This window comes from Arvicanthis niloticus, chromosome 21 (genome assembly GCF_011762505.2).
Source record: "Arvicanthis niloticus isolate mArvNil1 chromosome 21, mArvNil1.pat.X, whole genome shotgun sequence".
NCBI lineage: Eukaryota > Metazoa > Chordata > Mammalia > Rodentia > Muridae > Arvicanthis > Arvicanthis niloticus.
The window spans coordinates 43,027,228-43,045,229 of record NC_047678.1 but is presented as its reverse complement, the minus strand read 5'-3'; the positions used below and the strand labels follow the sequence as shown (position 1 = coordinate 43,045,229).

Sequence of the window (18,002 nt, the reverse complement as noted above, 5' to 3'; positions counted from 1 at the left end):
ACAGGACCTGAAGAATATAAGTTAGTTACCAGAGACCCCTGAGTGTAGCTCCAGGATTGGAGCTTGTACAAGAAAAAGGGGGGGAAATAAAGGGCCTTAGGGGCTTTCACCAGCCTTACACCCACCCGCCTCCGGTCAAGGCCAAGTTTCATTCTCCACCGACAGGAACATTCTTGAGTAAAAAATTCTCAGAATGTACCTGACTGATAGTTACCTGACCCTCTGGAAAATCCCAGGTAGAGTTCAAATGTGTGTCATGCTTGCTAGCCAATAGATTTAAAGGTCAATATGCTTAGCCAGAATATTTGAATTGTAATCTTGCTGATGTAACCTGTGCCCATAAAAAGTATAAAAACTGTTTGTAATAGCCATTGTGGTCACCTTCTTGTCCCTCACCTAGAGGGATTAAGGGTTGATCCCAAGCGTGGATCTGCATCTGGGGGGAGGGGAGGGGGAAGCGTCTCGAAGTAAGTATCACTGATCGAGGGTCAGGGTCGTACAAGGGCAGGACATGGAAGTTAGGACAACATCCAGCATTCAGCCACATTGCTAAGTCAGAGCTCAGACATCAAGGGCGCCAGAGCTGAATCTGGGCGGAGAGCAGCTGAGATGGCATTCCTCCGGGCTTCCTAGCTGGTCCTCAGACCTGTACTTCCGCTCTCCTAGAGAGGCCCGCTGAGGAAGTGGGCCCAGCAAGCGAGAAGCCATCAGGAAGAGCGCTGAGTGCTCCATTTTGAGTTGGTAAGCGGCTGGGAGATCGGGTGCAGGAGCGGGCGGCGGGACACAGTTGCGGTGACCTGGCGACGTCATGGTCCAGGGCGGCGTTCTCCAGGGAGCGGGGACGGTTGGAGCGGTGCTGTCCAGCAGTCCGGTGTCCGCCATTATGACTCTCGGTATTCTAACTTCTCGACAAACTACACACGTAGGTCCACGTTTAGCTGTGTGGGTCGGTTATGCTATTGCCTTAAAAAAAAAAAAAAAAAAAAAAAAAAAAAAAAAAGCCCTACGGTTGTGATGTAAAATGTTTGGGATTAAGAAAAAAAAAAAAAAAAAAAGCTTGGAATAGCTTGGTGTGGTGACTTCGGCCTGTAATGCCCGCTACTGAGGAAGCTGAGGCAGAAAGACCGGGCACTCGGGTAGTTTCATGAGCCCTTCTCTCAAATGTTGAAGTAATAAAGGTAGAAATGTTTCCTAAGCTGGAAGGGCGCGTTTGAAATGAAGCTTTAATAACGCACTTGAAAGCTGCGAAGTGCTCACCGTCCCACCCTCAAATGTTTTTGTGGCTTCTGGTGTCCAGGAAGTATTTTGTGATGTCGAAATTGCTTGAGAGTAAAAATGATAAAAAGAAAGACGTGCACTGACGACGGGGGCTGGGGAGCCTCCTTTAGCTTTAGGTGACTCCGTTTCGTGAGCTTCGCTTTCAGGCTGCCCAGCCCAGCAGAGCTTCATTCTTGACCAGACGTACAGCTCCAGGAAGTCCATTGTTCTAATTAACTAAGCCTTGCAAACCTATCTTATAGTAGCTTTGAAATTTCTGTCACTGGTTCTGCCTCTGGCACGATGCAGTTGTGGATTTTAGCTTTTATGAGGCCCTAACCTCCCCCTCTTAGACTAGCCTGGAAGTCATACATCATACATGTGGGCAGACTGGCATAGAACTCCTAGAAATCCACCTGTTTCTGCATCCTGAGTGCTGGGATTAAAGGTGTGTGCCACCACACCTGGCCCTACATCGTGTGTGTGTGTGTGTGTGTGTGTGTGTGTGTGTGTGTCAGTGGTACATGTGAGGATCAGAAGACAACTTGTGGGTGTGTCTCTCTCGATGCTGTGTTGGCTCTTGCAATTGAACTCAAGTTCACCTGAACTGCAGTCTTGACACTAGATATCTTTACTCAGTGGGCCAGCCTGTAGGCCTTTCCGGCCTTATTTTCCAAGACCTTGACAAAAATTAAAAAAAAAAATTATTTTAGTTTTTAGTGTGTAAATGTTTCATCTGCGTGTGTGTCTCTACACCATGTGTGTACCTGGTGCCCAGAAGCCAGAAGAGACTGTCAGATCTCTTAAGACTAGAGTCAGAGAACTGTTACATGCTTGCTGGTGGGCACAGGGAATTGAACTAGGGTCAGCTAGGCTCCTGTGGAAGCAGTGGCCAGTGCTCTTAAATCAACAGTCCACCTCTCCAGTCCCCAAGATCTTTTTTGAAGTATTTTGTTACTTGGAATTTTAGAATGTTCTTCCCACTCCCCCACCCCCATTTTTTTTTTTTTTTAAGAATGTTCTTATATTTGATGTTTTCTTGTGCTTAGATAAGGTTGCTGTGTTCTTGTTTTTGGCACTTGTGAAATTTCACCACTTTAAATTCTCTGTGTTTAATTTTGTAATTTGTACTGTTTGGGGGCGGGGAGAGAATTTTGAATTCTGCATTCAAGTATTCTGTTTCTCCTCAGCTTTCTCCTCCTGATTAGCATCTTGTCTGTAGCAGTGAGCTTGGTGCTCTATATTTTTTATTGGGAGGCCTTGTGAGGAAGATTTCCTCTCTCTTTACTTTGTTTGTTTTCGAGACAGAGTCTCACATAGCCCTGGCTGGAATTTGCTTTACCTCCAAGTCACAAAAGTCTGCTCTCCTCTGTCTCCTCAATGGTGGGATTAAAGTCAAGTCACTAGCTGATTTGGCTTCTTAAAATCTAATCAGTTTATATCAGTGTGAACTTCTGACCCCACTGCTTTGTTTTGAGACAGGGCCTATGTAGGCAGCCCAGGCTGGCCTTGAATTCCTTATCTTTCTGCCTCCATTTTCCAAGTGCTGGGATTGTAGACATCATCTCCATGCCTGGCTTGCTTTAATTTTTTTTTTTTGTTTTAAAATTTAATTTATTATTTCTGTGTGTGTGTGTATTAATGTGGGCATGGAGTCAGTTGTGTGTGTGTATTAATGTGGGCATGGAGTCAGTTGTGTGTGTGTGTATTAATGTGGGCATGGAGTCAGTTGTGTGTGTGTGTGTGTGTGTGTACAATGTACTAATGTGGGCATGGAGTCAGTTCTTTCCACTTCTATGTGGGTTCTGGGGATGGGACTCAGGTTGCTGGTGAAGTCGGTGCTTTTACCTGTTGAGCTATCTGCCCCTGCTTAAATATATAATTTTTGCCTTTCACTGATTTTCTGATATCACAAAACACTTGTATTTTCTCTGTCCAGCATGGCATCAACCACTTCTTCACAGAGCCCTGATTCTTTTATTGGAGAATGGTATTTAGAAGCCAAGTTCTGGACATCCTAGGTATCATTACCATAATCATCATCATATCATCACCATCTTATTCTAGATTTATTTATGTGTATCTGAGTGAGTGTATGTAGACATGTATGTATGATTATATATACATACAGAGTCCAGAAGAACAGTGATCCCTTAGAGCTGGAGTGTAACTGACACTTAGCCTCCTATATAGGTGCTGAAATCAGAACTTCAGTTCTCGTAATTGCACAGCAAGTGCTTTTAACCACTGAGACATTTCTACAGTCCCATATAGTCTTAGTGCTTAATTGCTACATCGGTTTCAATATTATTTTAAAAATTTATCATGTAACTAGAGCAGAAGGCTCTACCTCCTTCAGATTTTGCTTCCATATATGCTTTTCATTAATCTGTATGTTTATTCTCTACCAATGCCATACTGGCTTGATTTCTGAAGCTATCTCTATGGCTATAAGTCTTGCAAGTAAGATGGCTAAGTGTGTAAAGACACCTGAGCTTGGTCTTTGAAACCCAGAGAATGGCTCCTTTAAGTTGATGTCTGACCACCTCAGCATGCTTGCTGTGACACATAGCACCCAGACACACAAAATAAAAATTTAACAAATTCAGGTATACCTATTTCTTACACTTTAGTTTTCAAAGTAATTTTTAGCTAATCCCCTTGCCTTTTAATATAATTTGTAGTATCATTTTTGCATAGCCCTTCTCCTGCCAAGCTTCTTCTCTCCTCTCCCTTGTGGTTCTGAGGGTTCATTCCAGGGACTTATGTTGTTAGGCAGTTGTTCTACCACTAAGTTGCATTCATAGCTTCCTGAAATTCTGATAGGAAATAAACTAAACATCAACTTGGTAAGAATTGATAGCATAGCTTTTCATGCCATGTCTCCCGTGTACATACTACTGTAGTATGGTGTGTCTGTCTACTTATTTAGATGCTCCTCGACGGTTTTTATCAGCCACTTGTGTTTTCTAGCCCTCTGACTGTCTTAACTCTATTCTGTTAGCTTACCACCCTAGGTCTCATCCACAGGCGCTCATGCACGTGTGTCTTCTCACACATCCACGTGATCCCTGCTTCCAGAGCCTCGCTTCCTCCATCATGTGTGTGGTGTGGACATCGTTGTCTTGTCTGTTCTCTTCTGAACATCAGTGTTGGTTATTTTAGTCTTTTACCAGTGACTTCTGATGACCTAGCAAATAACACCACACACCGCAGTACTGTGAAGATACTCGCAAGGAAGGATACAGCAGTGATTCAGTGACAGCAACAGATTTGTTTTGTGTTCATCTGGGTGACTCTGGATAGGAGTGATGCCTCCAGGCAAGTGGTATGCTGCCCGATCAGCTCAGGTGTCAAGGGAGCAAGGCTGCCTTCGCACGGTAAAGAAGGAAGAGGAGAAGAATGGCTATATTTCAGTGCAGACTGCCAGGCCACAGACACTCAACCGCCCTGGCCAGGAGCTATTCCGTCAGCTCTTTAGACAGCTTCGCTACCATGAATCTTCTGGACCCCTAGAAACTCTGAGGCGGCTCCAGGAGCTCTGCCGCTGGTGGATGAGGCCTGATGTTCTTTCCAAAGCACAGATGTTAGAGTTGTTGGTGTTGGAGCAATTCCTGAGCATCCTGCCTGGAGAGCTCCGGACATGGGTACAACTCCATAGCCCTGAGAGTGGCGCAGAGGTTGTGGCCCTGCTGGAAGAGCTGCAGAGGGATCTTGATGGAACACCACTGAAGGTAGGTGATACACAGTGAGTTCTGCATGCCTTTTTAAAAGTGAGATGGTCCTCTGAACTGTGAGCTTGAGAAATGTAGGGGAGCCTCCCCTTGTTAATTCTTGACACCTGAGCATCTAAGAACCTGATCATGGACCCTTTAGCAAGGTGCTGTTTCCATTTTACAGATGAAGATCACCTCAAAATAGGACCAGCAGGTATTGATTGATACATCATAGAATTACTTTTTGGATATGTGTTTATGTCATAGAATGTCTATCTCCACATAAGATCTGATTTTGCTTGATACTTACCATAGCCTTGAAGAGCAATATGGGTTACAGGGGCCTGAAAGGAGTCAGGAATCATGATAGCTAAATGAAAGAATACAAAAGAACAGTCTGTGTGAGCCATGTTTCCTTTTCTGAAGGTTTTTGAGGATATAGGAGCAGGAGTGGGCACAAGAGTTGGGGCATCTCTGAGCTGGAAGATTGGAAGGCCTCAACTTTAAGCTTTGTCCAACAGCCTTCCTATTCTTAGACATATTGTTGTGGGGTTCCCACCAGGGAAGACCACTCAGATACAGTCTGTGTAATTGAAAGTTTTTATTTAGCCAGGCGGTGGTGGCGCACGCCTTTAATCCCAGCACTTGGGAGGCAGAGGCAGGCGGATTTCTGAGTTTGAGGCCAGCCTGGTCTACAGAGTGAGTTCCAGGACAGCCAGGACTACACAGAGAAACCCTGTCTCGAAACCCCCCCGCCCCCCCCCCCCCAAAGTTTTTATTTTAGCTGGCTAGTGACTACATATGGGTTATTCCTGAGCCTTTCTTGGAGTTTATATTTGATCAAGAAAACCACATTCTGGTTGGAAAATTCCCAAGGTTTCCTTTTTGCAATTGTAAACTAAGTAAACTATCGTTAGGAAAGCCAAACTACCCAACTAGCAAAATTGAGGAAGTTAGGCTAATTTTGGAACGATCCTGTAATGTGACTATTCTAGTGCTGTGAAGACATGCATGACCATGCAGCTTTTATAAAGGAAAGTATTTAACTGGGGCTTGGTTATACTTTCAGAGGTTTAGTCCATTATTCATGGTGGATGTCTTAGTTACGCTTTTTCTGCTGTGAACAGACACCATGACCAAGGCAACTCTTATAAAAAGCAACATTTAATTGAGGCTGACTTAACAGGTTCAGAGATTCAGTCCATTATCATCAAGGTGAGAACATGGCAGCATCGGTGCAGGAGGAACCAAGAGTTCATGTTCATCTGAAGGCTGCTAGGAGAAGACTGACTTCCAGGCAGCTAGGATGAGGGTCTTAAAGTCCACAGTGACACACCTACTCCAACAGGGCCACACCTCCTAACAGTGCTATTCCCTGGGCTGAGCACATACAAACCATCACAGTGGGAAATATAGTAGCCTGCAAGCAGGTGCTGGAGCAATAGATGAGAACTGCATCCTGATTCATAGGCAGAGAGAGATTGGGCCTGATGTGGGCTTTGAAACCTCAAAGCCCACCCCCATAAACACCTTCCAAGAAGGCTAACCTCCTAATCCTTTTACTCCTTTCAAATAGTGCCACTCCCTAGGCCGTCTTCCCAGGATTGTTTTTAGTTACTGGTACTTTGCTCAGAAAGACAAATTTTATCTGAGGTAACAAAATGAAGTCCACATAGTTAACCTTTCAGGGTGTCAGTTTATTGAGAAAAAAGTGCAAAAATGGTATAAGTATGAGGTCAGTAACCATTTGAATGCTTTATCATGTGTCTGGTCCTGACTCCTAGCACAGAGAAGCAGAGCTGTGTACCAGCCTGGCGGCAAAGTGCTGACACAGCACTTCCTTCGTTTCACTCCTTTGCCTTTGGAGGCTTTGCTTTGTTTGGAAGCGGGGTCTCTACAGCTCTGGCCTTGAACCAACACAGATCTGTATGTCTCCTGAGTTCTGAGGTTAAAGGTTTGTGCCACCACATCTGGCACCTTTTGAGTATTTTCAAAAAGCATATATCATTTTTTTAGGTTTTAAAATTTTATTTATATAAAAACATGAGCCTATATATGCATAATTCATGTGTTGAAAATTACTAATATTTCTGAAGTTTATCTCTCAAATTTGTTACAAAAATTAGATTAAGATTAGATCATAGTCTATCAGTAGTAAATGATAACAGCAACATAAGTAATGCTTATTTTTATTTTAAAATGTGCCTTTTTAAAAGTCTAAAAGTACAATTATCATTATTACCAAAACAGATGTGCACAGGGATGTGATAGTAATTTGTAAAATGACATAAGATAGAACATAAGAGTATGGCTTGGTTATGACTAGTTCATTTAGGTCTAGATGTCTGTCATATGTTCAGTGGCCTCAGTCTAAGGCTTCTTCACATCAATTTAGAAAAAGTGTCAGCCACTGTGCCTGGAAGACCCCTCTAAGTTCATTAACTGAAGCCTTCTGCACTCATTTCTACATTAAGGAAGCTGTGTCTCAGAGACAAAGTTGTTTGAAGTCCAATGGCAAAGCCCTCCTTCCTGTTCTCTGTTTAAATGAGCATAGAATGAGAGGTTTTCTTTGTGGTTTGATTTTGTTGGACCTAAAGATCCAAACCAGTGGACGCGCTCCCCCAGAAACACTCACAGACAGCAGATTCAATGCAATAACATAAGGTGTATTGATGATAAAATAATGACGAGTATACTGGGGCTCCCTTACATGCAGGTAAGAGGAACCCAGAGCTGAAGCTAAAAGCAGCTTATATACCATTTTTACAGAATTCACATGGACAGTTAATTACTTCTCAAACAATAATAGTAAAGGATTTCAAACAGCCGTTCCCAGGCCCAGTTTCTAGGTAACACAAATTTGCACCTTATCTTTGTAACAAAGAGGATCAGCTTAAGTGGTTTCTGTTTACCCAGGTATACTGTGTTAAGGGCTCATTTCCCTGATAAACTATTGTTTTTTGTTTTGTTTTTCTTTCTTTTTCTTTTTTTTTTTTTTTTTTTTGGTTTTTCGAGACAGGGTTTCTCTGTGTAGCCTTGGCTGTCCTGGAACTCACTCTGTAGACCAGGCTGGCCTCGAACTCAGAAATCCGCCTGCCTCTGCCTCCCAAGTGCTGGGATTAAAGGCGTGTGCCACCACCGCCCGGCCTGGTTGGCCCTTAAAATTAATATTGTGTCTCTAGTGGTGATACTGTTCTCTGAGGTTCTCTGAGGTCACTGTACATTTCAATGTCTGTGTCTGGATCTCTGCTGAGAACCAGTGCAGTGCTCCTTGTATTCCATCTCTTATCTTTAGATTGGAGTCAAGTAGGTTTCATTGTGGTGTGTGAGGATTGCTATTACTGACTTGCCCAGTGCAGCCTTATGTTAAGTGGGAACCTGTTGAACTCTCCCTGGTGCAGGAAGGCCAAGGGATGGAAAGTTTCTCTATCACTTTCTTCTCTGGGTCTCTTCTGCCAGGAAGTGATTTAAGGGCCTGGTGGCCTAAACCTTTACAGATTGCCTCATGGGAATATTCTCTGAATTTGCTCTCTGATTCCTATAGAAATGTTCTCATAACCTTTACTTCTTGCCAGGACCCATGCCTTACTCAGAACCCAGATGTGCATTGGATAGGCACTGGCGCTCTGCAGCCCGCACAGATATGCTCCCCTGCACCACATCTCAGGAACAACTCTGCTCTAGAGGACCACTTGGAGACTCCACATGGAATAGGAGTTTGTGACTTCCTGGCTGAACAAGCTGGTACTCACTGCCTAGACCCTAACTTTATGTCATGCCTCTTATGTCTCCTATACTGTTGTCCTGTTGTCATCTATTCTCTCATTTATGTCATCTCTTATGTTTCCTATACTGTTGTCTTGTTGTCATCTATTCTCTCACAAGAATCTTTTGTCATCTAGCTCTGGGTTCTCTTGAACGCTTCTGTGATTCATGTCTGGTTGGCTTCTTCCATTCCACTCTCCCTTTCCTGGTCCCCAACAGACACTGAGGATATGTCTGTGAATCTTGAATAGCAATCTGCTTGTTGTAGGTCCAGAAATCCTCTAGGAGTGAGGAGAGAGGGCTTCTTGGGTTTTCAGAGCTGGACAACTCTCTCATGGCTCTTTTCTCCTTCAGATTCTCCTGCTGTCTCCGTGTCTGACTATTTCCAGATAGAAGAGGGCATAAAATACCAGGTAACAGCCAGCAAGCCTTTAGTAATCAAGCTGCAGGTGAGCCCCAGGGTATTGGGTCTTTCCTGGTGTCACATGCATGGCTACCCGATGAGTAGTGCAGCTCTCTTCATCCTGGGTTGTCATTTAACTTTATAGTCAGCGTCCAGAGCTGTCTGCTGGGTGATGGCCTTTCACCTTTGTCAGGCCCGTGACCCTCTTGACAGCTGAGAGCTGTGAATCAGCTCTAAGTCATATTTCTTTATTTTTTTCAGGAAGCTTTGACTTTCCAGGATGTGGAGGTGACCTTCTCTCAAGAAGAGTGGGGATGTTTGAACTCAGCTCAGCGAAATCTTTATCGGGATGTTATCCTGGAGAATTATAGGAATGTAGTTTCTGTGGGTAAGTCTTTAGTATCCCTAGCTACTTTTACTTTCGGTTTTTCTCCTTTTTTGATCTTAAAAATATATTTATTTATATGCATGGAATGCATGCATGTAAGTGCTTGCATGCCATGGCTCATACAGTCAGAAGATAGCTAGTAAGAGTAGTTTCTGTCCTTTTTACCATGTGGATCCTATGAGTCAAACTCTAGCTAAGCTTGGTGGCAAGTGCCTTTACCCACTGAGCCATCTTCACTGGCCCTTGGGTTTTTTTTAATTACAATGTATAGAAAGGGGCCTTGCTGTAGATTTTGTTTCTATAGCCACCAAGCTTATTACTTAATCTATTACTAAACTGTCCTTGAATAATGGAGATGGTAATATCTGTCATGTGAGGTTATTAAGAAGACTGAGTCGATCTCAAGTTTCTAGTCCATTTAGGCACCCAAACATTGCTAACTGATGTAGCCAATTGAGTAGCTGTATGCTTCTCACCTCTGGAGAATATCATTATCATTGCTGTTAGATAGTTTATTTTATGTGTATGGGTATTTTGCCTGCATGTGTGTCTGTGCACCACCTGCATATAATGCTCATGGAGGTCAGAGGGTATCAGATCCCTTGGAACTTAAGTTACAGATGGCTGTTAGCCATAACGTGGATGCTAGGTTGAGCCAGATCCTTTGGAAGAACAGCCAGTGCTCTTTACCTGATGAGGCATCTCTCCAGTTCTACTCTGGAGAATTCTTGAAGCACCTTTGCCTGTGACTTTTCTCAGCCTTTCGTCTCTGCTTAGGGCAGCAGTTCTAACTTAGTCACAACCCCTTTGGCAAATGTGTATCTCCAAAAATATTTACATTATGATTCATAACAGTAGTAAAACTACAGTTATGAAGTAGTAGTGAAAATAAGTTTATGGTTAGGGGTCAACACAACATGAGGAACTGTTTTAAAGGGTTTCAGCATTAGGAAGGCTGAGAACCACTGTCTTAGGGCTATCACAAATGGCTGGCCAGGCATTCTGTCCTAGTTTCTTGCATTTTTGTCTTACTGGCCTTCTCTCCTCTCTGCCAGGACTGTAGGTCCTAGAAAGTAGTTCTTTGTGGTCTGTTTTACCTCACATAACATTTCTTTTCTGCAGTGGGCTCTTCTTCCAAACCTGCTCTGATCTCCTGGCTAGAAGCAAGGAAGCCATGGGGCGTGAATATCTGCACAGTTCAGTTTAAGAGGGGTCTCAGTGCTGTGACTGAAGGTGAGCTCGGTCGTACCCACCACATCGTGCCCCTCACATTTGCTCTTTCCTTTCATATGGTCAAATATGTCACTAGGGACTTAGTCTATTATTTGCTAGGAGGTACTAAGGGGAGCTGGGCCACTTCCTGCTTGACTTATAATAGGCCATTTCTTTCCAGCCTTGACCCTTCCCTAGCATCTCAGTATCAGTTCTTGCTCATCATAGGGCTTCCCTGTTCTCTTTTGCACGTTTGCAATGCTCCTCATTTCTGTGCCTGCACTAACTCTGATTACCTGTGTCCCTTCATCCCATTCTGGCTCCAACTCCTCGTTTGATTCTTCCTTCTATGATGAGCTTAGATCTAGTTTTTTCCAGCAAGGCCCTACTTGAAACCCCAGGTCTTAGCTTTTGGGGACTTTTATGTGGTGCTCCTGCGCCATAATTTTTCTCTATTGTCTTGCTATTAATATTCTTCTTTAGGTCTGTTTATTGCCCTGCTAGATTTGATTTCTGCGTCCCTCCCTCTACCTGCTGTATCCGGCCCTTCCTCCTCCCTTTCCTTTTATTTGAGATACTCTTTCTTTGTCTTGTCCTTGACTGTTTTGTATAAAGGTAATGACAGTCAGGCAAAATTCTTGCTACCTTATTTATAATTCCTTGATACCTTTTTCAGTTCCAAATATGGAAGAAAAATACACTTTCTTGTGTTGTGTGGGTGCTTGTGTATATGTGTGTTTTTGTTTCTTTTTCTCCCCCCCCCCCCCAGGAGGTAAGCTTCAAAATAAGTCAAGCCAGTTCATCTTGGAACAGAAAGCTTCAGAACACACAGAAACCTGTGTAAAGCCCTCAGTATGGTCGGAGACAAGTGTTTCTGAGGAAGCAGGGCTCAGAGAATCTTTTAAACAGAGGAGCATGCTACAGAAGTCCTGTGGAGACTCCATACAAATGAAAAAGATGAAGGAAGAGACTGACATCAGTCAAAGGACAGGAAGAGAATCTGAAGTATTGAGAAACAACGATATTCTTGAGTTAAAACATGTTAAGTGTGTGAGTATTTCTAGGAAAAAGCTATCCTTTAAACATGGCTATAACAGAAACTTCAGAAGAAGTTCACACTGTTATAATAATAAATATGGGGAAGGGCTCAGAGATAGAGTTGAGGGGTTTGGTGTGTATCAGCAGACAGGACTGAAAGAGAGTGGAAAGGACAGATGTGGGGAGACCTTAAGGAAGAGCTCCTATTCCCACCTTGAATATCATCAGAGATGTCATAGTCAAGGGAGCCTGTTTAAGTGCAGGGTATGTGAGAAAGCCTTCAAGTGGCGATCAAACTGTATACGTCATGAGAAGATTCACACTGGAGTGAAACCTTACAAATGCAGTTTATGTGAGAAAGCTTTCCAACGTTTGTCTGCCTACCGTCTACACCAGGAAACCCATACTAAACAGAAATATGAATCCAGTAAGTACAAAAATGTTCTCACCCGCAGATTGGATGTCAGTCATCATTTGACAGACCAGGATGAGGAGAAATACTTACACTGTAACCAGTGTGGAAAAAACTTCTCCTGTAAGTCCTATGCTCTTGCACATCAAAGGATTCATACACAGGAGAAACCTTATAAATGTACCAGATGTAGGAAAACCTTTCGGTGGAAGTCAAACTTTACTCGTCACATGAAGTTACATCATAAAGAGGTCTATAAACAAGAGAAATGTCAAGAAAGCTTGAAGCAGAGTTACAGTCAGTCTCAGATTATTTCTACTGTAGAGAATACTTTTCCATGTCACAACTGTGGGAAAACTTTTACTCAGAAGAAATCACTCATTGAGCACCAGAGGATTCACACAGGGGAGAAACCGTACCAGTGTAGTGGGTGTGGGAAAACATTTACTTATAGGTCATCTTATATTATTCATATGAAGCGAAAGCAACATGCTATTAAAATAAAACCCGAACGTGGCTGCCTACCGTTTAGTCAGGGCACGGTGTTTCCCATTCCTCAGCGTAGTCACACTACAGAGGAACCTAATAAGTGTAAATACTGTGGCAAAGCCTTTCACAATCGTTCCTTTCTTCTCATTCATGAGAGAATTCACACTAGAGAGAAGCCCTATAAGTGCAGGGAGTGTGAAAAGGCTTTCCGATGGAGTTCCAATCTCTCCCGACATGAGAGAAAACACTTTTTGCACAAGCGGTATGAGTATCATGAAAGTAAACAGACTTCAAATCTACAGTCAAAATTTCTCATTGATCAGAAGCCCTTTTGGTGTCAAGAATGTGGGAAAACCTTTACACGTAAAAGAAGCCTTTTAGACCATAAGGGAATACACAGTGGAGAGAGACGCTTTAAGTGTAACTTCTGTGAAAAATCTTTTGATAGAAACTATCGACTTGTTAATCATCAGAGGATCCACACTACAGAGCAACCCTTTCAATCTCAGTGGCACGATAAAGACTTTGTTGACCAGAGAAAACACAGCAGATCACTGCAGTCTGAATATGGCCTACGTGCAGATAAGCCTGGCTTATCTTACTGTCAGGACGTAAGGTTAAATATTCAGGAGTTAGGACAAAGTGGAGAACCCCGTAAAGAGTGTGATGAGAGTTCCAAGTCCATTGCATTCCAGAATGTGCCCACTAAGAAGAAAGCCTGCCACAAGTGCAGCACTTGTGGGAAGACATTTAGGAAGCATTCACATCTCATTAGCCACAAGAGATGTCACACAAAAGAGAGGCCCTTCAAATGCACAGTGTGTGGGAAGACCTTCAGGTGGTCTTCCAATTTGACTCGGCATGTGAAGAACCATGTTAGAAATTAGCCTGGGGTCTTTGATGACAGTGGGAGTGGGGAATAGTTCCTAATTACATTTCTAGAGAACTTTAGTGGTAGGCGCTGGGGAAAACCTTTGTAAAGGCCCAGTCCTTTCTGGCTTGGATGTTCCTGGTGTTGAATCTTGATGATTTCAAAACTCAGGGACTTCTCAAGTCTTCTGTCTTCTGCTGAAAAGTGATGCTGTGAATGAACAGAATGTCCCCAGGGTCTTATAGAGGTCCTAGCCCAGGACTCTGACACCAGGTCTTCTTAGATAATTCTTGCTGTTTGTGATTGGAAAGCATGTCTGTAGCCTAGTAAGCTATGTCTGTTGGGAAGGACCCATTTAGATCCCCAGTTCTTTAGGGTCAGCTTGTGTTGGTACCTGTTCTATTGACTTTAAAAAGAAGAACTTGTATTCTCGGATGTCTCCTGGGGCTTCAGTTTATAATTGATATTTGGTTATTAACTGTGGTTCTAAAGTAGTCTCAGTGGCCAGTGAAAAGGACAGGGTGCTGGGTTCCATTGCTTGATCTAGACAGGCAGAATTAATCCATTATTTCAGCTGAGATATCAGAGCATTCCCCATGTGCCAGTGACCAGAACAGACAAAAACCCTGCTGGTTTTGGATCTATAAGTCACTAAATGAGTTAGATCATATTCTGGATGGTGATATGTGTTGAGACAAAGTAATCCAGAGAAGAACGGCAAGGAATCTGGTTAGGATGTGGATTGTAATTTTAAACAAGCTGTCCAGAAAGTAGTGTCACTGACAGAGTGAAACTAAGTGGGACCAGGTGTTGGGAGGCAGTGGCATCTCTAGGAGTTCCAAGACAGACAGACAGGGCTACATAGAGAAACCTTATCTGAAAAAAACAAAACAAACAAAACAAAAAAACCTGAACCCCCCCCACCACCACCAAAACAAAACAAAACAAAACAAAACAAAAAACCAACAAACAAAATCCCTAATTGAGTAAAAAGCTAAAGAAAGTTGGATTGGGGGGTGAGCCATGATGCTCTGTTGGGAAAGAATACAAGACAGAAAAGGTAGGCTCTTGTCTGGTGACTTTAGGGGTAGTATAGAGTCCCTTGGGTGGAGTAGATGAGCTGTCTGAAGAATGGACTGGAAGTGAGTCCTGGGACCAAGCTTTATTTACAAAGGTATTGTTTACACATTAGATATAATGATGTCTCTGGTATAGCCCTTTGTTCACAGTCATGATTATCCTGGAACTTTGTCCTTTAATGTCTCCTGTTCCCATCTCTTGAGGACTGTGCCTTAACTGCCAGTGTAACCTGGGTTCCCAGTTATGCTTGTCACTGCAGCATGACCAAGCACTTGGGAAAGCTGTGGTAGGGTGCGTATGTTGACAGATTTTGCAAAACAGTCAAACCAACAAAACATGCTGCTTCTCCAATCTGGAGAAATGAGTCTGTACGGCACTTGTGTTGCTCTTGCCTGGGTTCAGTTCATAGTGTCCACGTGGCAGCTCACAACCATCTACAGTGCCAGAGCATCCCATGCCCTGTCCTGAATTATATGTGCACCAGGCATGCATGTGACTCACAGACATGCAAACAAAACACTCATACAAAGTACATTTTAAAAATAGTATGAGTGAGTATATATATATATATATATATATATATATATATATATATAAATCTGTATTTTAAAATTGCCTCTCAGAAAGAATCTAGTTCTGCCAAGTCAGGAGTAGAACTTTATTTTAAGTTCGTCTTGATCAGACAGGTTGGGGGGGAGGGGTGCTTTATAAAACAGGTCTTGAGTCAAGTATTAAATGAAAGTCATACTCAAAAGTACACAGCTGCTAGGTATGAGCCCAATTATTGATGTTTTTGAGTAGTGGAGTGCCGGTTGACAGCTTCTGATTGTCTTGGCAACCATGTCTAATCTTATACTTGAACTTGGCCTGGAAAGCACGGTCTTCTTTGAGCATGGTCTTTCTCTCCACTTCCTGAGGAACTGAAGTTTCGGATGGGGCTAGACAGATGGGCTGAGACCATTATGGAGTAATGGATATTGGGTGGCCTCTTTCTCACCTGGTGAGTGTGGTCAGTTACATCCTTACTGATGGATGTCAAACCACAGTGTGCAGAGATGAAACCATGTGGACTTTCTTAGTAATCTCTTAGAGAAATTAGTTTTTAAAAGCTTAAGCATGAAATGGGTGGAATAACTGGGATTCAGAATAACTCTTGTAAATGGAAATAAAGACGGATTGCCAGGCAACTTGGAAAGTCTTATAAAACTGTGTATTCTATCCAGTGGGTCCCTTCCTGGACCAGTGTGAAGAGTGATGAACATGAGTCAACTCACTACAAGTGTTTGCATAGTGGGACTGGCAGAATCCTGTTTGCCGTTAGCAGAACAGACAATGGAGGAGATGTTTGGTACTTAAGAAAGAATATGAAGGTCAGTGTGGTGGTGCACACTGTAATCCTGCTGTGGGATGTCAGAGCAAGAGGACCAAAAGTTCAAAGCCACTGGGGATAAAGAATAAGAAGATCCTGTTGAAGCAAGTGCCACCACCACAAAAAAAGAATTATAGCGAATGTGGAAGGCTTACATCCTCCAGCTGAGAAAACGACATGAAGAGTTGCAGAAGCTGTATATAATACACCATTTATATGAATTTTAAACACATTCAAAGTGCTCACATCACTTCCACTGGTCTGGGTTTCATTATTCTGTATGTGGGATGGAGTTCTAACCTCATAGGGTGGTGGTGGGGACGGTAATGAAATGCATGTGTGACATTGAGACTAGTGTCTGTCATAACCATTCCTGTTGTATAGTAGAGTTGATTTTCTGTGGATTCAAAAGACATGACATAAGAGTGTAAACTTATGAAATGGGATGATGTATGTTATACTGCTCTATATTCTCTGGGTAGTGGATGCTAGTGAAAACAGAATGGAAACATTCTTCACTTGTTTTTCTAAGTATTGATGCAGATCCAACCTAAGGTTAACAGGATACTATGGTGACCTCTTTTAACTGTTAAAGTACATAAAAATAAACAAAAATTAATCATGGCCTCTGAAATCTCTATTATTATGCAGAAATCACAGCTCTGCCACTCACTTGCAATGCTGCTACCTCCTCTCCCCATCCCCCATCCTCCCCCAGCCCCTGGCTGTCTTGGAACTTGCTCTGTAGACCAGGCTGGCTTCAAACTCGTAAAGATCCTCCTATCTTCATACAAAGTGCTGGGATTAAAGGAGTGCACCACCACACCTGACCTACTTTATTTCTTAAATTCTCAGCATTATTCTGCCAAATATGGATTAACACAAGATGGCTGTTGATGAGGAGACTGTTAAACAGCTGCAGTGTGACAATGAAATGTCAGAGTTTTCTGTGTCTCCTCAGCACTGCTTTCAAGTTATGAGATTGTGAGCTAATTTTCAATACCTCTTGCCCACCCCGTCTCCAAAAAGAAAAAAAAAAGTGAAACTAGAAAAGAGAATTCCAATGATGGCATGGAGATTGGGACAGTGATGCTTGTTAGCCACCCCACTTTCCTGGCAGATGGGGAAAAATGATTATGTGTCAAGTACCATATCTTTTAATATTGATGGTGCTATAAATGGCAAAATTGTGTCAGCTGGCATCTACTGAAAAGTCAAAAAAACCCAAACCAGTTATTTAAACAGCTTGGAACTATTGAGTGCATATGTTTAAGTAAAGACAAGAGAATGCCAGGGTGTATTAGGGCAGAAACTGCTCTGGCAGTCTCTATCCAGGACCAGGAGAGCTGTGAAAGTGTCCCCATATTTGAGGTGAGGATGGTGACCAAGACCTTTTCTCACATCTGGGCCAGCTGGTGGAGAAGTTCAGCCTGTTTAATGTTAGTGCACCTGGGCCTTCAGCTGTAACCACCATAGACTGTCAGGCCCTGTAGGGCCTTCAGACCTGTGATTTTGTGAAAGGGTGCCAATATGAAGCAGGTGTCTCGGGGAAGGAGATAACAATCCATAGTGAGACTTCAATTGTTGGTCAGTCCCCTTTTGCCTGAAAAGCACGTAATACATAAAGGTATGTATTTTCAGTCTCCCCGCACTGTTCTCTTCCACCTTTAAACCAGCATCCAGAGAACCAGAGAGTGCTTGCTTGCAGAGAACCTGAGTTAGGATCCTGGTACCCAAGTCGGGTGATTCACAGGACCTGTAACTAACTCCAGAATATCAATGTCCTATTCTGGCCTCTGTGGGTACTGTGCTCAATGGTGTGAACATATTTGTATACATACATTAAAACCAGCCAGATTCCTATCTTAATAGGTTACAAAGTGTGGCTGAACAGGTACAATATATTCCCGTAATGGCATCATTTTGTCAGTTTTTACTGACAAATCCAAAGAACATTTAGGATTGCACTTTAAGGGTATGGCTGAAGTAAGACTGGAGGGAC

At 42.9% G+C, this 18,002-nt stretch overlaps 1 protein-coding gene across 9 annotated transcripts; it reads left to right on the top strand.

The window, feature by feature from the left end:
- The first annotated feature begins 585 nt into the window (after positions 1–585).
- Znf445 (zinc finger protein 445) lies at positions 586–16,624 on the top strand. 9 transcript variants are annotated; one of them, XM_034484047.2, is made up of 7 exons: positions 586–741; positions 4,288–4,991; positions 8,549–8,717; positions 9,093–9,151; positions 9,403–9,529; positions 10,652–10,762; positions 11,511–16,624. In XM_034484047.2, exons 2-7 carry the CDS (start codon positions 4,569–4,571, stop codon positions 13,565–13,567), a joined length of 2,946 nt encoding a protein of 981 aa, XP_034339938.1. In that variant the 5' UTR covers positions 586–741; positions 4,288–4,568; the 3' UTR covers positions 13,568–16,624. The 9 variants fall into 9 exon arrangements, with proteins under 9 accessions (XP_034339938.1, XP_076773639.1, XP_034339935.1 ...); XM_076917524.1 differs by having other exon boundaries at positions 588–741; positions 4,423–4,991; XM_034484044.2 differs by having other exon boundaries at positions 634–741; positions 4,262–4,991.
- Positions 16,625–18,002: the final 1,378 nt, after the last annotated feature.